This window comes from Schistocerca gregaria, chromosome 2 (assembly GCF_023897955.1).
Source record: "Schistocerca gregaria isolate iqSchGreg1 chromosome 2, iqSchGreg1.2, whole genome shotgun sequence".
In the NCBI taxonomy this organism is placed as follows: Eukaryota; Metazoa; Arthropoda; class Insecta; order Orthoptera; family Acrididae; genus Schistocerca; species Schistocerca gregaria.
In genome coordinates, this window is record NC_064921.1 from 109,551,773 (window position 1) to 109,576,452 (window position 24,680).

Sequence of the window (24,680 nt, forward strand, 5' to 3'; positions counted from 1 at the left end):
GTGTGATCTGATGACTGAAGTTTCACTCATTTCAGTTAATTATTGCTTCTCTCTTCATGAGGCTATAACTGTATGTTTGTGCCTTGGGGCGTGTTCCCACTGCATGCTTAGAACAGGAGGAGTGTAGGGAGAAACGTATCGGGCCTAGCCTAAGTAATTTCTAGAATATTCGTCCGGATCACATTGCCCGATGTGTGCCGGTATCATATCGAGCAACTTTAATTGTTTCTTTTTTTTCGTTTTAATGAGCTTCTTTTAGGTAAACCTGAATTATTTGTTGCATTTTAATCGAACACCTTCTAATGATATGAAGGCAAATTTCTCATAAATTTTGGAGACAGTTATGTAACTTTAAGTGATGAAATATTGCCTTGTCTGTCTTAATAAAATCTGCTGTAAATATTTTTGCACTAGTAACCAGTGGCACACAAGATTTGCATAGTTCTGAGAAGAGAACATTTCTTGTACATTTAAATTTTCATACTCCATGTTTCTTTAAATGGTTTTTGGAAAGTTGAGAGTAAGTATTTGAATTAACTCTATAACCTTTCGTAATCTCACTGAATTTTCTGTACAAATTGTTGATCTATTATCGGTAACTGTTCTTAAGTAATATTATTTAACTTAATAGTGTTGCCTTAACATGTCAAGTTCTTAATTGGCTAATTAATAAAAGTCATTCCGCTGGCAAGTGTAAAGAAAAATCTTCGTACGAATGGTGTTCAGGCCTTATTTGACTCGGTCCCTCCACTATCAGGCAACCTTACGAAAATAGTGTGTACCAATAACACTATGTACACTCCTGGAAATTGAAATAAAAACACCGTGAATTCAATGTCCCAGGAAGTGGAAACTTTATTGACACATTCCTATGGTCAGATACATCACATGAGCACACTGACAGAACCACAGGCACATAGACACAGGCAACAGAGTATGCAAAATGTCGGCACTAGTACAGTGTATATCCACCTTTCGCAGCAATGCAGGCTGCTATTCTCCCATGGAGACGATCGTAGAGATGCTGGATGTAGTCCTGTGGAACGGCTTGCCATGCCATTTCCACCTGGCGCCTCAGTTGGACCAGTGTTCGTGCTGGACGTGCATACCGCGTGAGACGACGCTTCATCCAGTCCCAAACATGCTCAATGGGGGACAGATCCGGAGATCTTGCTGGCCAGGGTAGTTGACTTACACCTTCTAGAGCACGTTGGGTGGCACGGGATACATGCGGACGTGCATTGTCCTGTTGGAACAGCAAGTCCCCTGCCGGTCTAGGAATGGTAGAACGATGGGTTCGATGACGGTTTGGATGTACCGTGCACTATTCAGTGTCCTCTCGACGATCACCAGAGGTGTACGGCCAATGTAGGAGATCGCTCCCCACACCATGATGCCGGGTGTTGGCACTGTGTGCCTCGGTCGTATGCAGTCCTGATTGTGGCGCTCACCTGCACGGCGCCAAGCACGCATACGATCATCATTGGCACCAAGGCAGAAGCGACTCTCATCGCTGAAGACGACACGTTTCCACTCGTCCCTCCATTCACGCCTGTCGCGACACCACTGGAGGCGGGCTGCACGATGTTGGGGCGTCAGCGGTAGACGGCCCAACGGTGTGCGGGACCGTAGCCCAGCTTCATGGAGACGGTTGCGAATGGTCCTCGCCGATACCCCAGGAGCAACAGTGTCCCTAATTTGCTGGGAAGTGGCGGTGCGGTCCGCTACGGCACTGCGTAGGATCCTACGGTCTTGGCGTGCATCCGTGCGTCGCTGCGGTCCGGTCCCACGTCGACGGGCACGTGCACCTTCGGCCGACCACTGGCGACAACATCGATGTACTGTGGAGACCTCACGCCCCACGTGTTGAGCAATTCGGTGATACGTCCACCCGGCCTCCCGCATGGCCACTATACGCCCTCGCTCAAAGTCCGTCAACTGCACATACGGTTCACGTCCACGCTGTCGCGGCATGCTACCAGTGCTGCGATGGAGCTCCGTATGCCACGGCAAACTGGCTGACACTGACGGCGGCGGTGCACAAATGCTGCGCAGCTAGTGCCATTCGACGGCCAACACCGCGGTTCCTGGTGTGTCCGCTGTGCCGTGCGTGTGATCATTGCTTGTACAGCCCTCTCGCAGTGTCCGGAGCAAGTATGGTGGGTCTGACACACCGGTGTCAATGTGTTCTTTTTTCCATTTCCAGGAGTGTATATATAGTACATGATTACAATCTAAGCAAAAAAATACTCATCACGAAGTTTGGGCTCTGAGTACTATGGGACTTAACTTCTGAGGTCATCAGTCCACTATAACTTAGAACTACTTAAACCTAACTAAGGTCATCACAGACATCCATGCCCGAGGCAGGATTCGAACCTGCGACCGTTGCGGTCGCGTGGTTCCAGACTGTAGCGCCTAGAACCGACCGCTAGGCCACTCCGGCTGGTCATCACGAAGGAGTTAAGCAAATTGGTCACCAACTGCTGTCCACACAGGTGTCGACGGAAAATCGAAAACTATAAGCTTTGGTGGACGAAGCACGAATGTGTAACACTACAGACGAGCTTCATGGCGTAGCTGGCAAGAATAGTAAACAGGGAGAATGTCGATACCAGGACATAAATTCTTTGCGAAATTCAGTCTTTCTACTTAGTTGGTCAGTAAGTGTGCCTCGCAGATAGGCGCGTGAACAACTTATGCAGATGTCAACATTTGCCTGCCGCGGTGGCGAAGCGGTTCCCGTCGCGGCTGCTACGGTCGCAGGTTCGAATCCTGCCTCGGGCACCGATGTGGGTGATGTTCTGAGGTTAGTTAGGTTTAAGTAGTTCTTAGTTCCAAGGGAATGGTGACCTCAGATGTTAGGTCCCATAGTGCTCAGAGCTATTTTAACCATTTTTGTCAACATTTTAGAGAGGACGTGTATTTGGGCTGAAACCAGCTGGTGGGGAGTAATCGGTGAATCGCTCGACATTTGAATAGGAGCGGAAGAGGATAGAGTGAACCATGACCGAACACACCATCAAGAAGGAGGTGGTCGACATGCAGAGACGGCTGAACGTGAGGACTCATCAGTCACCACAGAGGTACTCTGACCTCCGGATCCATGATTATCGTCGATCTGAAGGGCACCTGGTACTTTCATGACCAGAAGGACCATTTATATGCATCTCACAGAAAGAGGATGAGCTGCCGGCGCCCCTTACGCCGACTCCTGTAGATCTCTGTACACCATCAAGCCAGTTTTTAGTACCGTCGGACACATTCGGCATGTAATCTCATGATAAGTGCCACTTCACGCTGAGATCCGATGCCGATCAAAGTCGTGTCTTTGGACGTCGTGCTCAGCCACAAAGTTCCGCAACCAGGACTAATGGTCTCGAATACCATTTCATTACATAGCATGATATCTTTGTTGGAATACGCGGCACCCTTGCAGCAGAGGGGTAGGTCCACGATATTTTCCGTTCGTTTTGTAGCCCCTCGTGGAAACCCGCCCTGGGCTTACATTTCAGCAAGATAATGCCCACCCCCACACGGCGAGTGTTTCTATTACTCTTCTTCGTGTTTGCCAAACAGCACCATGGGCAGCAACCTCGCCCGATCTCTCCCCAGCTGAGAACGTTTGGAGCATTATGGGCAGGCTCCCCCAACCAGCTCGGGAACCGAGCATTGGTTAGCACACTCACTTGCTTTAAGATGGTTGGTTCAAACACGAATTCCGGCCACCCTGTGATAGCATTTCCGTGATTCCCCTAAATCGCTTCAGGAAAATGCTGGGGTGGTTCATTTGATAGGGCACGGCCGATTTCGTTCTACATCCTTCCCTAATTCGGCATGACCGATGGCCTCCATGTTCCATCCACTTCCCCGAATCAACTAACCAACCAGTTCAGAAATTTGCGACCTAACGAGCCAGATGGACAGAATTTAGCATGATATCCCCCCTCCCCCCAAGGAGGACATTCAACAACGCCATCAATCAGTGCCAAGAATACCTGCTTACATAAGAGCCCGACGTGGACCAACGCATTACTGACTCGTCATTTTTTGGCTTAACGTGTATTAATGATATGTAGATGCTAGAGGACATTTACAAATGGCGGAGACAGTGGAAGAAGACAAGAATGCGTTGACACGTGAAATAAAGCCCAGCAACTCGTCTTACGGAAATCAACAACAGAAAGCTTTTCAAAGTACACCGAACAACGAATAAGTTCCAGAATACTGCACTCCAGTGTCGAAATCACTGCTTGAGTGTTACCGTAACGAATTGTATGGGCAGTTTTTGGAGAAGATCGAAGGCAAAATAGATGAAGAAAAGACACTGTCTTGTCTCACTAACGGAATCTTAAAGAAGGAGAAATTGCTGCAGAATGACAACGCGTTCAAAGCCAAGATAAAGAAACCGGCAGAAGACACAAAGGGATGAAATTATGGACTATATCTTGAACTGTTGTGAAACTATCGCTGAAGTTGAGCGGACAAATAAAAGCAGACTGCTGTGTCACGGATAATCTATTGGAATGTGTCGCAAAACGACCGTCCGCTGCTGTCGAGTAAGTAATAGGGCCAAAAACCAGAGAACATTGTCGAAACTGAACATGCATGTAACTGTGGGACTTCCGACTTCAGTCACATCGAATTCTGGAACGTAATATACCAGAGATGTGGAGAAAAAGGAAGAGTGGATAGTTAATATTTTCATCTCATGTGAGAGCAGAATCGATGAGAAACAACAAAAAGCCTATCGGATACGATGATTTGAAACTCGAACTACAGCGACTCTGGTGTCAACTGCGAGCAGCGACGAAATATCTCAGTGGTAACATGAAAGTATCTGTGTGCCTACCACAAAAAGCCACTTTAGATGGGTTCTAACGAATTATTCACCGATGCATCGCGCACTTGGAGACGATTGGAACGTGTCTGACTAGAGAAACGCGAAATCCATTATATTATCCCCATTAGTTATGTTTACTCTTATAACACTAATAATAAATATAGTAGTCCGCGCACGGTATTTCAGATGCGGTAACATGTGTTCTGAAACTCATTAAAATTCACTGACAACGTTCTTTTTTCTGTTATATCCCTCCATACCGTTGCTCTGTCCGAAGGACACATTTCGTCAGCTGCACAGTGGTTTTGAAGCTAACGGTAGCTTGCTCCAAGCCTTTCAGTTGAGCTAAGAGGAAAGCAGATTCATGTCGTGAAACATGAATTCGGATGGTCAGCAGGCGTACTGTATTCTAGGAGGTCCATTTGTATTTCGTCATGACCCCTTCATTAGACGTAACATTACGTCACAGTTTCAAAAACTATTCTAGTAATTTGTCTTCTATAGTAGAAATTCTATTAGGTTGGTTCGTTCTGGCGGAAGGACTGCCTGTTGTCTAACTGAAAACTCTCATTGGGTGCCTTTCTCTCTCTCTCTCTCTCTCTCTCTCTCTCTCTCTCTCTCTTAAGCCTGTGACATCTTACTGATGAGGTCGCCCGAAACGGTTTCATACACTTTGCTGGTTTCAGCATGACCACAGAATTCACCGAAGGACCAACGTCGAAATCATAGCCCTGACTATCACACTTCACATTTAGAAGACGATAGTCTCGGTAGCACACTCCTCTTACCGCAGTCAATATGTAAACACGATTTTGAGTGAACCATGGATATACGATTCGTGGACAACTTAAGTCTTTTGCTAGTTTAATAACTCTCTTGCACTTCGTTTCAGAGCAGCATTTGTACCCTACGCTGTCAATGATTTGTATGTATTCCAATACAGGATAATTAACGAAGATATACAAATATTTCTATATGTTATTCTGCAAGTAAAACTAAAGAAAAAAGTTCATATAAACATTTGTCTGCAAATGTTTAGTTACGGAGTTACGGCTAATGAAAGATTTTGCCCGAAATTCAGCAACTTCGCTAATATTAAGCCATCGAAAACCTATACGAGGTTAAAGTATATCACGATTTCCATTTATTTTGATGTTATTGCTCTGGTGAATCTAATAAAACATGTCCCAGACGTGTATCTGCAGCAGTTTTCTAGAAAATGGAGAGAAGCAAGGCAGTAATTTAGTAAAATTTTTAATTTATTAACTACTTGGCCCAATTTGTGTCTTAAATTCGAGACAATTGCACGAAGTTTTCAACAGAAGTTGTAGAGAATTTAATTTTAGGAAAAAGTATGGTAATAACGTAAACTCAAAGTGTATGAATGTGTCAGATAATCAGCTTTTATTAATATCATAGCACATGTGAATTCAAGTTAAATCGGAAAAACCAAGCTCAGTGTTAAGAAAGTTATACATTGTACATAAAATTTCACAATACATTTTCAATAAACGTTAAAAATGTCTCCATCGAATTGAGTGCAATTATTTGTACCTGTATAATAGACTTTGTTGCTCGTTTCAGTTTCACAGTCTTGTCCTTAAATTAGTCACTTGCATTCACAATGCGAGCAAGTAATGCCTCATGTGTACTGACTTTATCCTCATAAAATATGTCTTTCATCCATTCCCATACATAAAAATCTACGCTGGTTTTGATGGTGGTCAAACTGCTAAGTTCATCGGTCCCTAGGCTTACACACTACTTAATCTAATGGTGGTCATTTCCTATGGGACCAAACTGCTGAGTTCATCGGTCCCTAGGCTTACACATTACACCGCACGCCAGTCCATTGGTGTTAAATCAGGCGATCTTGGTGGTCACGAACGTGTAGCACCACGACCAATCCATTTCTGGGGAAAATGTTCATTTAAATGTGTAGTAACGGCGTTGGTGAAATGTGGAGGCGCGTTGTCGTTTCGAAAATATATTTGCAATCGTGTAGCAAGTGAACATCTTCGAGCAAGCGGGGCATTTCTTCTTAAAGGAATTGTAAGTACGTCTCGCCAGTTAGACGTCCTGGGAAAATGAATAGTCCAATAAAGTATGTGTTCATTTATCACACCTCACATTTATGCTAAATCGTTGCTGGAAATTGCGTTGCACTGTTGAAAGCGGGTTTGCTTCAGACCACATGTGCTCGTTATATAAACTGTTTATACCATCTCGAGTAAACAGTGCCTTATCAGTAAATAAAATGTATTTGTGTAACTGCCAATTAGTACTCAAGCAGATGCACTATTCCGAGCGAAGTGCAACTTCTACCGGATGTTTATTGTAGTGATACAGATTGTTTTATTTCAGTGTACGCCATACCTTAGATTGTGAAATGCCTAATCGTTCGGAGATCCGTCGTGTATCGGTACCCGGGCTGCATTGAACAGCATCCACAATATCCTCATCATCGCCTTCATCTATCGAGCACTAGTAGAGAACCTGTAACTTTAGAAATACTCCACTAATGGTTTGCGCATTCGGAATCCACCGAGTTGGATAACGCACGCGATACTGGTTAACTCCCCCCATCAACCATGGACCTTGCCGTTGGTGGGGAGGCTTGCGTGCCTCAGCGATACAGATAGCCGTACCGTAGGTGCAACCACAACGGAGGGGTATCTGTAGAGAGACCCGACAAACGTGTGGTTCCTGAAGAGGGGCAGCAGCCTTTTCAGCAGTTGGAGGAGCAACAGTCTGGATAATTGACTGATCTGGCCTTGTAACAATAACCAAAACGACCTTGCTGTGCTGGTACTGCGAACGGCTGAAAGCAAGGGGAAACTACAGCCGTAATTTTTCCCGAGGGCATGCAGCTTTACTGTATGATTAAATGATGATGGCATCCTCTTGGGTAAAATATTCCGGAGGTAAAATAGTCCCCCATTCGGATCTCCGGGCGGGGACTACTCAAGAGGATGTCGTTATCAGGAGAAAGAAAACTGGCAGTTCTACGGGTCGGAGCGTGGAATGTCAGATCCCTTAATCTGGCAGGTAGGTTAGAAAATTTCAAAAGGGAAATGGATAGGTTAAAGTTAGATATAGTGGGAATTAGTGAAGTTCGGTGGCAGGAGGAACAAGACTTCTGGTCAGGTGACTACAGGGTTATAAACACAAAATCAAATAGGGGTAATGCAGGAGTAGGTTTAATAATGAATAGGAAAATAGGAATGCGGGTAAGCTACTACAAACAACATAGTGAACGCATTATTGTGGCCAAGATAGATACGAAGCCCACACCTACTACAGTAGTACAAGTTTATATGCCAACTAGCTCTGCAGATGACGAAGAAATTGAAGAAATGTATGATCAAATAAAAGAAATTATTCAGATAGTGAAGGGTGACGAAAATTTAATAGTTATGGGTGACTGGAATTCGGTAGTAGGAAAAGGGAGAGAAGGAAATGTAGTAGGTGAATATGGACTGGGGCAAAGAAATGAAAGAGGAAGCCGCCTGGTAGAATTTTGCATAGAGCACAACTTAACCATAGGTAACACTTGGTTCAAGAATCATAAAAGATGGCTGTATACATGGAAGAAGCCTGGAGATACTGACAGGTTTCAGATAGATTAAATAATGGTACGACAGGGATTTAGGAACCAGGTTTTAAATTGTAAGACATTTCCAGGGGCAGATGTGGACTCTGACCACAATCTGTTGGTTATGACCTGTAGATTAAAACTGAAGAAACTGCAAAAAGGTGGGAATTTAAGGAGATGGGACCTGGATAAACTAAAAGAACCAGTGGTTGTAGGGAGTTTCAAGGGAGCAATTGACAGGAATGGGGGAAAGAAATACAATAGAAGAAGAATGGGTAGCTTTGAGGGATCAAATAGTGAAGGCAACAGAGGATCAAGTAGATAAAAAGACGAGGGCTAGTAGAAATCCTTGGGTAACAGAAGAAATATTGAATTTAATTGATTAAAGGAGAAAATATAAAAATGCAGTAAATGAAGCAGGCAAAAAGGAATACAAACGTCTCAAAAATCACATCGACAGGAAGTGCAAAATGGCTAAGCAGGGATGGCTAGAGGACAAATGTAAGGAAGTAGAGGCTTATCTCACTAGGGGTAAGATAGATACTGCCTACAGGAAAATTAAAGAGTCCTTTGGAGATAAGAGAACCACTTGTATGAATATCAAGAGCTCAGATGGAAACCCAGTTCTAAGCAAAGAAGGGAAGGCGGAAAGGTGGAAGGAGTACATAGAAGGTGTATACAAGGGCGATGTACTGGAAATGGAAGAGGATGCAGATGACGATGAAATGGGAGATACAATACTGCGGGAAGAGTTTGACAGAGCACTGAAAGAGTCGAAACAAGGCCCCGGGAGTAGACAACATTCCATTGGAATTACTGACGGCCTTGGGAGAGCCAGTCCTGACAAAACTCTACCATCTGGTGAGCAAGATGTATGAGACAGGCGAAATACCCTCAGACTTCAAGAAGAATATAATAATTCCAATCCCAAAGAAAGCAGGTGTTGACAGATGTGAAAATTACGGAACTATCAGTTTAATAAGTCACAGCTGCAAATACTAACGCGAGTTCTTTACAGACGAATGGAAAAACTAGTAGGAGCCGACCTCGGGAAGGTCAGTTTGGATTCCGTAGAAATGTTGGAACACTTGAGGCATTACTGACCCTACGACTTATCTTAGAAGCTAAATTAAGGAAGGGCAAACCTACGTTTCTAGCATTTGTAGACTTAGAGAAAGCTTTTGTCAATGTTGACTGGAATACTCTCTTTCAAATTCTGAAGGTGGCAGGGGTAAAATACAGGGAGCGAAAGAGCTATTTACAATTTGTACAGAAACCAAATGGCAGTTATAAGAGTCGAGGGACATGAAAGGGAAGCAGTGGTTGGGAAGGGAATGAGACAGGGCTGTATTCTATCCCCGATGTTATTCAATCTGTATATTGAGCAAGCAGTGAAGGAAACAAAAGAAAAATTCGGAGTAGGTATTAAAGTCCATGGAGAAAAAATAAAAACTTTGAGGTTCGCCGATGACATCGTATTTCTGTCAGAGACAGCAAAGGACTTGGAAGAGCAGTTGAATGGAATGGACAGTGTCTTGAGAGGAGTATATAAGATGAACATCAACAAAAGCAAAACGAGGATAATGGAATGTAGTCGAATAAAGTCGGGTGATGCTGAGGGAATTAGATTAGGAACTGAGACACTTAAAGTAGTAAAGGAGTTTTACTATTTGGGGAGCAAAATAAATGATGATGGTCGAAGTAGAGAGAATGTAAAATGTAGACTGGCAATGGCAAGGAAAGCGTTTCTGAAGAAGAGAGTTTGTTAACATCGGATATAGATTTAAGTGTCAGGAAGTCATTTCTGAAAGTATTTGTATGGAGTGTAGCCATGTATGGAAGTGAATCATGGACGATAAATAGTTTGGACAAGAAGAGAATAGAAGCTTTAGAAATGTGGTGCTACAGAAGAATGCTCAAGATTAGATGGGTAGATCACATAACTAATGAGAAGGTATTGATTAGGATTGGGGAGAAGAGACGTTTGTGGCATAACTTGACTAGAAGAAGAGATCGGTTGGTAGGACATGCTCTGAGGCATCAAGGGATCCCCAACTTAGCTTTTGAGGGCAGCGTGGAGAGTAAAAATCGCAGAGGGAGACTAAGAGATGAATACACTAAGCAGATTCAGAAGGATGTAGGTTGCAGTTGGTACTGGGAGATGAAGAAGCTTGCACAGGATAGAGTAGCATGGAGAGCTGCATCAAACCAGTTTCAGGACTGAAGACCACAACAACAACAACACTAGTTAACTGCAGCTGTCGTAAATTTGAAAGTAATCTCCAAACTACAACAGTTGCTATGTGGTTTCACTTAAATACGCTGTTAGTATTACGTTATTTCATTGAACAATACACAAAGATAACCCGTTTCAAGGTCAGGAAACGGCTGAAACAACTCTCTAAGGGGTTGCCAACAATGACATAAACGTTTCTACATTCATAATGGAAAGTAAACAAATTTACATGTATAATAATCTTTGCTTCTCTGGATGTTCCTGAAAACTGCTTTGGATACACGTCTGGGACATGTTTTATTAGAGTCACCAGACCAATAACGACAAAATAAATGGAAAGTGTGCTTTACTTTGTAAATACCGGATTTTATAGGCCGTACATCAGCTTCATCGATAACGACAGAATGATACAGTATGAGATCCTCAGAAAATAATAATCATATCATGTCAACAAAAGGCAATTGCAGTTAATCTCATGTACCGAAAACTAACAAACCAATATCCACCAATATGCGCTGGCAGGGAACAAACCAGTTGGAGACGAACCGAGAAGGTGGTTAATGATATCGTAAAACTCCCATCTAGCGAGAGAACTGCGAGCTTCGGCGCTCAAAGAGATACGACCATAACTATGCATTATTCCTTTTAACGTAAATAAAGCTGGGACCGAGGGTAGGTGGCTGCACATCTTTAAAGTGCCAGGCTGCGACCCAGCAAGGAAAATAAAAATGTTTATTCACCTCTAGCGAGACGGCGATTGGCTGAAGTCATACTTGGCAACGCAGACGCGATACAGTGGGGAGATCCTCATTATATAAAAGCATTTTGAGACCTTAAGGCTCTCTCTCTCTCTCTCTCTCTCTCTCTATCGTCTCGTGGCAGACCGCCCAAATGTGTGGAAATAAGCGAGGGCGTTGAGAGTTTTGCTTTCGGCGAAGTGACGACGATAAGCTTCACGTATCGCGGCGACAGATAGCAAAGCAGTAGTTGATTATTCCTGCGGGAATTTTTGTGCGCAAAGAAATTGTACATGTTGCTCCAACCCATAGGGGGTGTGCGATAGCCATTATTTCAACTAGGGAAAGATTAACTCAGTGAAATTGTGACTGATGAATTCAGTCAAGGTCAGAGTAGGGAATTAGCATTTGAGATCCAGCACGGACACAACGTCGTTGCAGATGCCACTTGGTAAAGTGCCGTCGCGCATTAGGCCACAGTAAATACTCAGTCTAGATTTTGGTCACTCCGACTTGTGTACACTTTGAGCATTGAATATCAGAAACTAGGATACTAACCTATCCTCACAATGAGTACATGAGAGTTTTTTCATTTGTTAAAAAGTAAATTTATTCTCCGCCAACTCAGTGCATTGACCAGCTACGACAACGTAGATTTAAATGAGCTGATGAGGATTATTAATAATAGTTTTCTTGTGTAGAAATCACGATTTTAATAATCGTCATTTCAATATGTCTAAGAATTAATTATTTCGTTTTTGAGTGTCAAAAGTAAATTAACATGATTGTTGTTTAACACTTGACCCATGAAAGCAAAAGTTAGGTATAGAATAAAAAAAATCGGATAGCTGCGTTGTCTTTCCACAAGAACCCAAACTTTCACTTTTGTTAAGTCATATATTCTAGGTACGTGACAGCAGCATTTCTAATGATTTTTGTTACGATCCACACCTGATATTAGCGCCTTACAGGGACAGGGTCGTATTTATTTAGAAGATGTATTTAACACCCTGGGCTTGAGAAGACAGTCCAGATGTTTTCTCCATTTGCGCGCTCACTGGTAAGCTAATTTTGCACACATTAGTACACTCAAAGTGCAGGTACAAAGGTTGGACATACGACATTTTTAACCTCGTTCAGTTTTGCAATGGCTTCATATTAGCGTAGTTGCTAAACTTCAGGAAAAATCTTTTATTGGCCGTAACTCCATAACTAAACATTTGCGGACGTATGTTTATCTGAACTTTTTTCTTTAGTTGTACTTGCAAAATAACATATTAAAATACTGCCACTTGGTAAAGACGGTTGAGAACTATGTTACAACAAAGGAATTCAAGAGTAGAAGCTTCCAGGTCGGAATGCAACTTCCAAAACATTGACAGAGTACAGAGAAACTATGTGATTGTGAAACTGTTGCGTTGATTTGTTGCAGATTATGTGAAAATCTAGTATATTTTCAACATTTCCTTGGAAGTGGTCAGATTCACATTCATACGAACACTTAAATCGGGCAAGGAGTCACATCTCACTCATTCACCAGACGTACAAATTAGGTCATGTCATATGACACATGTCCTGTCACTAATGCCGTGTATGTCACAAGAGATATGTTTTGCGGTTTAGGATTCGGTCTCAAATCTTTGGCTTCGAGATACGGAGGCATGCATATGCTAGCTCACTGTACAATGCGGCAACTAGTAGTGAGCTTTACATTGATCAGCCAGAACATTACGCCCACAGACCTACTATCGATACAAAGCCGTTCAGGCGATAGCAGCGTCACCTGGTGAGGAATGTCTGCTAGTTCAAATGGTTCAAATGTCTCTGAGTACTATGGGACTTAACAGCTACGGGCATCACTCCCCTAGAACGTCGAACTTCTTAAACCTAACTAACCTAAGGACATTACACAACACCCAGTCATCACGAGGCAGAGAAAATCCTTGACTCCGCCGGGAATCGAACCCGGGAACCCTGGCGCGGGAAGTGAGAACGCTACCGCACGACCACGTGACTGCTAGTCAGTCATACGAACGGTGCACGTAATACTAATGAGAGTGCGGTTCGTGTGTGGGGTGGAACCGCCACATTACAGATATCCGACGTCATAGGCTGGGTAGACCGGGAAAATAGGACAGGCGGCGAACTGTGGCCGAACTATCATCAGACTTTAATGCTCGGCAACCTTCTAAACACACAGACCGAACACTCCGAACGACGGGCCCTATCATCCGACGACCCATGCATGTGCCAACACCACGACAACGGTAACTACGATTGAAATGGGCAAGTGACCTTCGACACTGAGTGTTGCAAGATCCGATGAATCCCGACTCCTTGCTCATCAGCCGATGAGAGGGCGTGAATCCTCGTCTTCCAGAAGTACAGCTCCCTGACACCTGTACAGCGGGACAGAGACAAGCTGGCAGTGACTCCATCATGCTCTGGGGAACATTTACGAGCGCATCCAAGTGTCCAATGGATTTCTTGCGAGGCCCTATGACGGCCAAGGAGTATCGTACACTGGTTGCAGACCTCGTACACACATTCATGACGATCATTTTTCCCGAAGGTAGCGTCATTTTTCAACAAGACTATGCACAACGTCACAAGGGCAAGAGCATGATGGAGTGGTTCGAAGAACACAGTGGAGAGTTCCAAACCGTGTCCTTACCCCCCAAACTCACCAGATACGAACCTGATACAATACATCTGGGATGTCGTTGGCGTCAGAGCTCATCGCACCCTTCCCGGAATTTGCGGGAATCAGGTGATATGTGGAACCAAATTTCCTCCAGCGACCTACCAAGGCCTCATCGCTTCCATGAAACGATGCGTCACCTCTATTATCAATGCCAAAGGTGGACATACCATCTATTAGACAAGAGGTCATAATATTCTGGCTGATTAATGTATTTTCACCGAAGGGCGTGTAGGAATTCCACATAAACGTTGGAGTCTTATTCAGTTTGGTGAGACGGAATTTTGTTGAACTTGAGCTAGGTTTGAGTGACTCCCTAATGACCAATTTCTTTGTAACGCTCCTGGTGACGCTTCGGTGAAATTAAAAATAAAATTAGGTGAATCGTAAAATACTGAAAATGTGTGACGCGTTTTTTGTATGTCTCTGATGGGGATTCGGTGAAGTTAATAGTAGAATCATGTGAGTGTTGGAACGTTGAAAAGCAGTGCGTCGTAAGCCCAATTGACGATTTTCCAGTTAAATTTAGTTTCTGAGAGTAACGACACTAGAGTCCTTTAACATATTTTCAAATCTATATCCGATGTGGTGAGAGTAGTCTTGTTACTTTATGAAAGCTGTTATAAGACCAAAAAATTTCACTAATATTTGAAGTGTATTTTAGTTTTACGTGACATGAATCATTTTGAACGAAACGTGTGATGCTTAGTTGTCTCGTTACCGGACAGAATCCACATTACTAGTGTGTACAGTTGTGTTTTGCTGTGATACCATAGTTAATGCACAAGTGTCAGTGTGGGAACTTTTCAAAATACGATATCTTGTAAACGACTCACCCTTGACTCCTGCAACGAACACCACTCATTTCCAGCTCACCCTAAATTTAATCCATTAATGTCAATAGGTACAGCCCCATTTAAAAAGTGTATGTTTGCTGAATAATACGCTTTCTAAGTATTATTACAATCTGTTCGTTGGCTGACAATACGAACCAATGACTACTCATCCATTCTGTGAAAACCACACATCAGTAGCACTTTCCATTTCTACAATATTTGCGCTGTTAGGTTTTTATGTGCTACACCTCATATTTCGTAAAAATTACAAACATCAAAAGACGTTTTGCATCGCCCTTGTTCCCAGAACTCCTGAAGATAGACGTTGACTGTAGATATTCTATCACAGACACAGTTCCTTTGACTGTTCAGAGTTGTCACCAGAATCCGCCCAAAGTTGCCAACAACCATGCATGAGCAGCAGCTATTAGACGGAGGGGATCCGACAGCCGATCAGCTCCAGTCATTCCACCAGGAACGGAGTACACGGTTCATGTTGTCTGTAGTTCAACCATGCCTAGACGGTCAACAGCGCGGTCCGTTCGCATCCGCATTGTTACTTTGTGCCACGAAGGGTTCTCAACAAAGGAAGTGTTAGGCGTCTTGGAGTGAACAAAAGCGATATTATTCGGACATGGAGGCGATACGGAGAGACAGGAACTTTCTATGACATGCCTCGCTCAGGCCGCCCAAGGGCTACTACTGCAGTGGATGACCGCTAAATACGGATTATGTCTCGGAGGAACCCTGACAGGAACGCCACCATGTTGAATAATGTTTTACGTGCAGCCACAGGACGTTGTGTTACGACTCAAACTGCACTCAATAGGCTGGGTGCTGCACAACTTCACTCCGGACGTTCATGGCGAGGTCAATCTTTGCAACCACGACACCATGCAGTGCGATACAGATGCGCTCATAAACATCCCGAATGTACCAATGAGTGCCGCATACGCCATCTACCGGACAATCGTCGGAGACGTGTTTAGAGGATATTTGGTCAGGCTGAACGCCTTGAACACACTGTCTGGCGAGTGCAGCAAGGTGGAGGTTCCCTGCTGTTTTGGGGTGGCATTATGTGGGGCAGACGTACGCCACTGGCGATCGTGGAAGGAGCCGTAACAGCTGTACGATACCTGAATGCCATCCTTCGAGCGATAGTGCAACCGTATCGGCAGCATATTGGCAAGGCATTCGTCTTCATGAACGACAATTCGCGTCCCCATAGCGCACATCTTGTGAATGACTTCCTTCAGGATAAGGACATAGCTTGACTAGAGTGGCCAGCATGTTTTCCAGACATGAACCCTATCGAACATGCCTGGAAGAGATTGAAAAGGGCTGATGTGACCCACCAATCACTCGTAGGGATCTACGTCGAGCCGCCGTTGAGAAGTGGGACAATCTGGACCAACAGTGCCTTGGTGAACACGTGGCTAGTATGCCAAGACGAATAGAGGCATGCATCAATGCAAGAGTACTTGCTACTGGGTGTTATAGGTACAGATGTGTACAGTGATCTGGGCCACCTCCTCGGAAGGTCTCACTGTATGGTGGTACAACATGCAATGTGTCGTTTTCATAAGCAATAAAAAGGGAGGAAATTATGTTTATGTTGATGTCTATTCCTGTATTCTGTACAGGTTCCAGAACTCTCGGAACAGAGGTGATGCAAACCTTTTTTGATGTGTTTATAAAATTATGATTTCAAATTATCGTCATGAAATTTCTTCACTGTTAGATATTGATCTTGATATTATTTGAGCTGATACTGATTATTAACTTCTCATGGTCGGGGCTCGCAGATATGTCGAATTTTTTTAGGGAAACGATATCCGCCGTTTAGTATGGAAATTATTTGTTTCACAATTGCAATTTCGGCCTTTTAGCCACTTTTAGTGGTAAGTGGCATTGCAAAAGATTTTCGTTCGGTATGTGTCAGACTTTAAAATCTTGGCGGTGACATTTATACGTGTCGGAGAATTTAAGTGTCTGATACGTGCTGAAGCAAAATTTTTTGCTGTACGATTTGAAAAATGGCCCAAAGGCAACTGCGAAATAAAAAAAAATTCGGCAGCCAACGGCCAGTGGGATGTCTTTTAAAAAACGTATTGATTCATGATTGCTAACTGTTTAATGTACTGTGTGATCAAAAAGTCAGTATAAATTTGAAAACTTAATAAATCACGGAATAATATAGATAGAGAGGTACAAATTGACACAAATGCTTGAAATGACATGGGGTATTATTAGAACCGAAAAAATACAAAAGTTCAACAAATGTTCGACAGATGGTGCTTCCTCTAATCAGAATAGTAATAATTAGCATAACAAAGTGAGTCAAAGCAAGTATGATGTTCTTTACAGGTAATGCTCAATATGTCCACCATCATTCGTCAACAATAGCTGTAGTCGAGGAATAATGTTGTGAACAGCACTGTAAAGCATGTCCGGAGTTATGCTGAGGCTTTGGCGTCGGATGTTGTCTTTCAGCATCTCTAGAGATGTTGGTCGATCACGATACACTTGCGACTTCAGGTAACCCCAAAGCCAATAATCGCACGGACTGAGGTCTGGGGACCTGGGAGGCCAATTACGACGAATGTGGCGGCTGATCACGATCATCACCAAACGACGCGCGCAAGGGATCTTTCACGCGTCTAGCAATGTGGGGTGGAGCGCCATCCTGCATAAACATTGTACGTTCCAGCGGGTGTTTATCAGCGAGGCTGGGGATGATGCGATTCTGTAACATATCGGCGTACCTCTCACCCGTCACGGTAGCAGTTACAAAACCATAATAACGCATTTATTCGAAGAGAAAAGGCCCAATAACGGTAGATGTGGTAAATCCAACCCATACCGTGACTTTCTCGTCGTTCAATGGATTTTCCACGACAGTTCTAGGATTTTCGGAAGCCCAAATTTTGCAGTTGTGGGCGTTGACAGACCCTCGGAGTGTGAAATGAGCTTCGTCGGTCAACAACACGTTACTCAACCAATCATCATCTTCCTCCATCTTTTGAAGCGCCCACACCGCAAATTCCCTCCGCTTCACTAAATCGCCAGGTAACAGTTCATGATGCCAATGGATTTTGTACGAATAGCATCGGAGGGTACGCCTAAGTGCCAACCAAACAATAGTTAATGGAATGCCGGTCCAACGTGCGACTGAATAGACGAACTCGCTACAGTCCCCATTTCTTCCTGAACTGTCTCAGCAGCATTACGCCTTGTGCTCGGTCGGCCACTACGGGTTCTATCGTCTAAACAACTCGTGGCTTCGAACTTCGAAATCATTCTCGCAACAGCTGCATTTCTCAGCGGACCTTTACGCGTTCGAATCCACTTCCTATGGCGAAAGGATCGTAATGCTGAACTAGCACATTCCCTAATTCCCCATTCTGAGACCATGCAACACTTGTACCCAGTGGATACGGTCGTCCAAAACATCCATGATGCCCTACTCCACCTGCAACGGCAGGGGAAGGAGGTTTCTTTCTGCTCGGTGCCGGGCACGTGGGTACTAGGGGAATCGAACTGGCGAATGTGGCTGCCAAAGATGCATGTTCCCTCCCTCACGTTGTTGAATGTGTCGTCTCCCTCCATGCTGTTACCTCCGTTTTGAGTTTTCGTGTTATGCGTCAATGGGAAGAGGAGTGGCTGGCAGTCGGTGGAAATAAGCTGGGTCTGGTGAAGGCCACCACGCGTCCATGGCGTACGTCCTACCAGTCATGCAGTCTGGATGAGGTTCTACTGACTCGCCTCCGCATCGGGCACAGTCCATTAACGCACGGTTTTTTACTCCGGCGGGAGGACCCCCCAATCTGTAGTGCTTGTGGCGTCCAGATTACCGTCCGCCACATTTTACTTCACTGTCCTTTATTCTCTGACCAGAGGGAGGTGGTTTCCTTGCCACCGGATTTGCCCTCTATTTTGCAAGACGACGCAACGTCTGTGGTTAATGTCTTACAGTTTTGTGTCCTGTCCAATTTGTAGTTTCGGATTTTAGGGAGAGGATTTTAATGTGGTGCTTGGTGACTGGCTCACCCACGTTTTAGGTAAGAGGTCCGCCAATCACGATTCTGTTCTACTTTCCTTGAGTTTCCTTTCCTTTTTTAGTGCGTTTCTTCTCCTCTTGTTTTGCCTCTGTATGTGAGAATTGGGAACTGCGCCAGGTCTGTGTCTTTTAGCCGTTCTCCTTGTTCGCTGTCGGTCTTCATCCCTTCATCACATGTGTTCCTGTTTCTATGCGTTTGGGCGCTGATGACCATGCTGTTTAGCGCCCGAAAATCTCAAACCACACACACACACGCACACACAATACAACTTCACTAAAAGCTCCTTTTAATATAATGTCAACATTCTCTCTCCCATTACAGTTCCTTTTATACACGATTGTCACGGGCAGTCACTGACGTTTTGCTGTCCAGTGCTATCTGTTGGACATTTTGTGAACTTCGTAATTTTTTTTTGTTTTTGTTTTAATAAAACCCTATGTCATTTCAATCATGTGTGTCAATTTTTACCTCTCTATCAACATTATTCGGTGGTTTGTTACGTTTTCAATTCTATACTGACTTTTTGATCACCCAATACATTTATTTTAAGATTTAACTAACTTCACTGAAGATTATACGTCTGGGAAATTCTTTTGTGGCCCAGCACCTGACCGCTTCCTCCTCCATGTACTGCTACTGTTATGTCAAGAGCATTCGAACAGTGAAGATGGAATACAGGCTGAAATGATCCTGGCTGGAGGAGAGAAACTTGCTGAAAAAATACACCGACTGATACAGGCAATGTGGACCAAAGAAGAGCTACCAGGAGAATGGAAAACAGCTCTGATTTGTCCAAAACATAAGAAGGGCGACAAACTGAAATGTGGCAACTATCGAGGAATCGCCGTGCTTAACGTCTGCTATAAGATCCTGTCCAATTGCCCCATACAAAGATTTCAGCGAGTGGCAGAATCGGTGATTGGGGAGTACCAGGGAGGTTTCCGATCAGGACGGTCAACAGTAGGTCACATCTTCAGCCTCCGTAAGCTCACTGAGAAACTGGGTGTATATGGTAAAGATTTGCATGTTTTATTCGTTGATTTTAAGGAGGCCTATGATTGCATACATCGCAAGAGCCTGCTTAGCTGTTTAAGGGAGTTTGGCATAGCAGAGAAACTCATCAATCTGATAAAGTTCTGTCTGAACGAAACACGTGGAAAGGTGAAGATGGGAAATCGCGTAACTGAGGAGTTTGAAATTGTGACAGGACTGAGGCAAAGAGATGGGTTGTCCCCTATCCTGTTCAACTTTGCCCTCGAGAAGATCGTACGCAAGACCTTCCAAGAGAACGAATGGATTGAAATCGAAGAGACTGGCATACTTAGCCTATGCAGACGATATCTGTTTACTCTCTAGGTCGGAAGAGGAGTTGGAGCAAATGACCAAAGCACTAAAGGAGGCTGCCAGAAAATTTGGGCTAAACATAAGCAAAGCCAAGACAGAGTACCTCGTTATGACGCTTGGTCATTGTCAGACTGCTGATTACAATCACTGCAGGTTGGGGACCATTCCTGCAAGAGAATGCAAGAATTCAAATACCTAGGGGCACTTTTCACTGAGAACTCGTCATGTGAAGCAGAGATCAATGCCAGAATACAAGCCGGAAACCGATCTTACCACAGCCTAGCACAACTGCTTAGGTCCAAATCTCTCTCCAGACAGTTCAAGATTCGACTGCACAAAACCCTGATCCAGCCTGCTGTGAGACATGGAGTATTCGGAAACAGGACTTCCATAAGTTCCTTGTTTTTGAGAGAAAAGTGCTTCGGAAGATCTTCGATTCGGTTCTTGATGCAGATACAGGGGAATGGGGGATCAGATACAACCAAGAGCTTGAGGAACTATACCAGCAGCCCAACATAGCAGGAACTCTCAAAGCCAAACGAATGCAGTGGGCCGGCCATGTGGCCTGGATGGAGGATCACAGATGGCCTCGGAAGCTCCTGGATTTCACACCTACAGGAAAGAGACCGCCAGGAAGAACCAAGAAGCGTTGGAGGGATGGACTCCATCGAGATTTAAACCAAGTGTCAATAGATGTGGACGAATGGTGGATAGCACCAATGGACAGAGTACAGTGGAGGAGGAAACTTGTAGATGCGGTCCACTGGGCCTGATCACTTAGTAGTAGTAGTAGTAGTATTCAAACATTGACTGACTAAAACTCACAGCACTGAGGTGATGCGGCAGAGGGGGTGCAGGCTACGTACCTGGGTGGCCGAGTGGTCGACGCCGCTGCCCCTGCGGCAGTAGGGCAGCCGCACCCAGGACAGCACGCGGTGGCAGGGGCAGCTGGCGGGCCGCGCCGACGCCGGCACGTCGTAGTGGTCCGTCATGGCCAGGCGCTCTCGCACCTGTCGCGGCGTGTCATACGTCTCCCCTGCGTCGTCCTGCAAAACAACGGAGGTACGGTCTTACCTAAAGAAACGTGACACTCTCTGAATCCTAATGGCGCTGGCCGTTCGGCTGGATGTACACTGCAGGCCATTAAAATTGCTACACCACGAGGATGACGTGCTACAGACGCGAAATCTAACCGACGGGAAGAAGATGCTGTGATATGCAAATGATTAGCTTTCCAGAGCATGCACACGAAGATGGCGCCGGTGGCGACACCTACAACGTGCTAACACGAGGAAGGTTTCTCATACACAAACAGTAGTTGACCGGCGTTGCCTGGTGAAACGTTGTTGTGGTGCCTCGTGTAAGGAGGAGAAATGCGTACCATCACGTTTCAGACTTTGATCAAGGTCGGATTGTAGCCTATCGCGATAGTCAAGGAGGCAATTGAAATACGCTTGATCTAGAATTTAATTAATAGAGATAGTGGTTTCAATCTTGATAAATCATGGAATCCGGCACTTGCTGTAATAAACTCACAAAGTTGCCGTTACAGTGCAGCTCACAATGATATATCGACATGCCAACACAGATCGACTGCGGAGTCGTAGATGTAACTCGGGCATTGTGCACGTCTCTGCCGCCGACCAACGTCTTTGGCGCATTTGCATCTGTTGCCGTATGCGCAGTCGCGCGGTACACAAGTATAAAGGGACGAAGCGAGCACTGGAGTGGCAGTCTTGAGGCTCACTCTGAAGATTCCTGAACGTTATACGGCTGAAATACTAGAAGAAGAAGAAGAAGAAGGAGAATTCTTGAGGCTGATTACCCGAAACTTAATGGAACAGTCTTTGCTCCGCCAAAACTTGAAGATTTACGGGAAACTGAATGACCAACAGTGGTAAAAGGTAGCCTGCCTCCTCCATGGAGTGTTTATTACGGCGTCTGGAGTGTGGAGAGGTAGATATGTTGTTGTTGTTGTGGTCTTCAGTCCTTAAACTGGTTTGATGCAGCTGTCCATGCTACTCTATCCTGTGCAAGCTTCTTCATCTCCCAATACTTTCTGCAGACTACATGCTTCTGAATATGCTTAGTGTATTCACCTCGTGGTCTCCCCCTACGATTTTTACTCTCCACGCTGCCCTCCAATACTAAATTGGTGATCCCTTGATGCCTCAGAACATGTACTACTAACCGATCCCTGCTTCTCGTCAAGTTGTGCCACAAGCTCCTCTTCTCCTCAATTCTATTCAATACCTCCTCATTAGTTATGTGATCTATCCATCTAATCTTCAGCATTCTTCTGTAACACGACATTTCGAAAGCTTCTATTCTCTTCTTGTCTAAACTATTTATCTTCCACGTTTCACTCCAACAAATACTTTCAGAAACTACTTCCTGACATTTAAATCTATACTCGATGTTAACAAATTTTTCTTCTTCAGAAACTCTTTTCTTGTCATTGCCAGTCTTTTATATCCTCTCTACTTCAACCATTATCAGTTATTTTGCTCCCGAAACAGCAAAACTCCTTTACTAATTTAAGTGTCTCATTTCCTAATCTAATTCCCTCAGCATCACCCGACCTAATTCGACTACATTCCATTACCCTCGTTTTGCTTTTGTTGATTTTCATCTTATACCCTCCATTCAAGACACTGTCCATTCCGTTCAACTGCTCTACCAGGTCCTTTGCTGTCTCTGACAGAATTATAATGTCATCGGCGAACCTCAAAGTTTTTATTTCTTCTCCATAGATTTTAATTCCTACTCCAAATTTTTCACTTGTTTCCTTTATTGCCTGCTCAATATACAGATTGAATAACATCGGCGATAGGCTACAACACTGTCTCACTTCCTTGGCAACCACTGCTTCCCTTTCATGTCCCTCGACTCTTATAACTGCCTTCTGCTTTCGGTACAAGTGGTAGACATAAAAGGACATAAAGGCTGATTTATAGTTGTTGGAAGATTAATGCACTATTGTCAGAATGCTGCCGTAAGGCAGTGGGGACGCACCCTGAGCGGCGGCCCGGGCAGCAGCGCCTTGGGCGTGTCGTAGAGCGCCGAGGGGTCTACGGCGGCGGAGTGGTGCTCGATGACGGCGACGGTGGTCCGCAGGACGGAGCAGCTGCACTGGCGGCGCGCCGGCTGCTGCGGCAGGTGCGTCGCCACCAGCGGCAGCGGACGCAGGCGCGCCTTGCAGCCGCCGGGCGGAGAGGCCGCGCGGTCGCCGCCTTCCGCCGTCTTCGGAGGGCAGCACTGGCAGCACCTGCACACCGTCCCCAACCTCTTACCGTCGCTGGTCCCTACCGTACAGCGCTCTCTGAAAATTATACACTGCCTCCTTTTAAAACAGCAACACCACGACGGATAGCGAACAGCGAAATTTTACTTATTATTACGTAAACTAAAATAGCAAGAATACATGATTAGATGATTTCGAGATATACTGGGCACGATACGTACATTTGGCTCTAACCTGGATGTGACCTTGGATGGCAGATACGGAATCATAATTTCGTTCTGTTTCACCTCTATGTCAGAGTGCCTCAGTCGCAGTGGCTGTGGAGGGTTGGCGCGCCAGTGTTCCGACACCACACGACCAGATATTTTCAGTGGGTGAGAGGTCTCAACAAAGTGGTCATTTGTATCGAGTTAAGGTGGGTAGGACGTCAAACGGGCCGACTTGGAGCAGGAGAGGCACCACAGGATATTTTATTTTCTACTGTCTATACTTTTACAAGTAATTTCATAAAACTTTGTCAGCATGATCAGGAAGGAATCAGGATTCACACTCATAGCAGTGGAAGTGCAAAAACATAACAAAATAATTTTTTTAGATATGAAATTTCATCATTTTTTCACTTACTGATGGCTGCATTTGTTGCTATAGGTACTTTTTTTTTTCACCACGAAGAGAGATTCTTTCATGAATTTTGCACAACATGCAAACCATACTTACAGGTGTAGATTTTCCAAATCTATTAAAAACTGTGGTAAAAAGTGAGATAATTGACTACAAAATTGGATTTCATTCTAAACATATAATGTAAAATGCAACAGCACATTCATTTTTGAATAAATTAAATGGATTCTAGAGTTTCAGACACCTGTAAGTATGGTTTGTATGCTGTGCAAAATTCATCGAACAGTCTCTCTTACTTATGAAGAAAAGTGTATGTATAGCAACAAATGCAGCCAATAGTAAGTGAGAACATGATGAAATTTCACATGTAAAAAAAATTATTTTGTTATGTTTTTGAACTTCCGCTGCTACGAGTGTGAATCCTTCCCGGTCATGCTGACAAAGTTTTACGAAGTTACTTGT

At 44.4% G+C, this 24,680-nt stretch overlaps 1 protein-coding gene across 1 annotated transcript in view; it reads right to left on the bottom strand.

The window, feature by feature from the left end:
* LOC126335602 (uncharacterized) overlaps window positions 1-24,680 on the bottom strand; it is a 375,101-nt gene that overhangs the window by 86,260 nt on the left and 264,161 nt on the right. The window contains exons 10-11 of the mRNA XM_049999055.1: window positions 23,369-23,621; window positions 21,220-21,399 (exon numbers count right to left, since the gene is read on the bottom strand). Coding sequence (XP_049855012.1) covers window positions 21,220-21,399; window positions 23,369-23,621 — 433 coding nt within the window. The remainder of the gene's footprint in view (window positions 1-21,219; window positions 21,400-23,368; window positions 23,622-24,680) is intronic.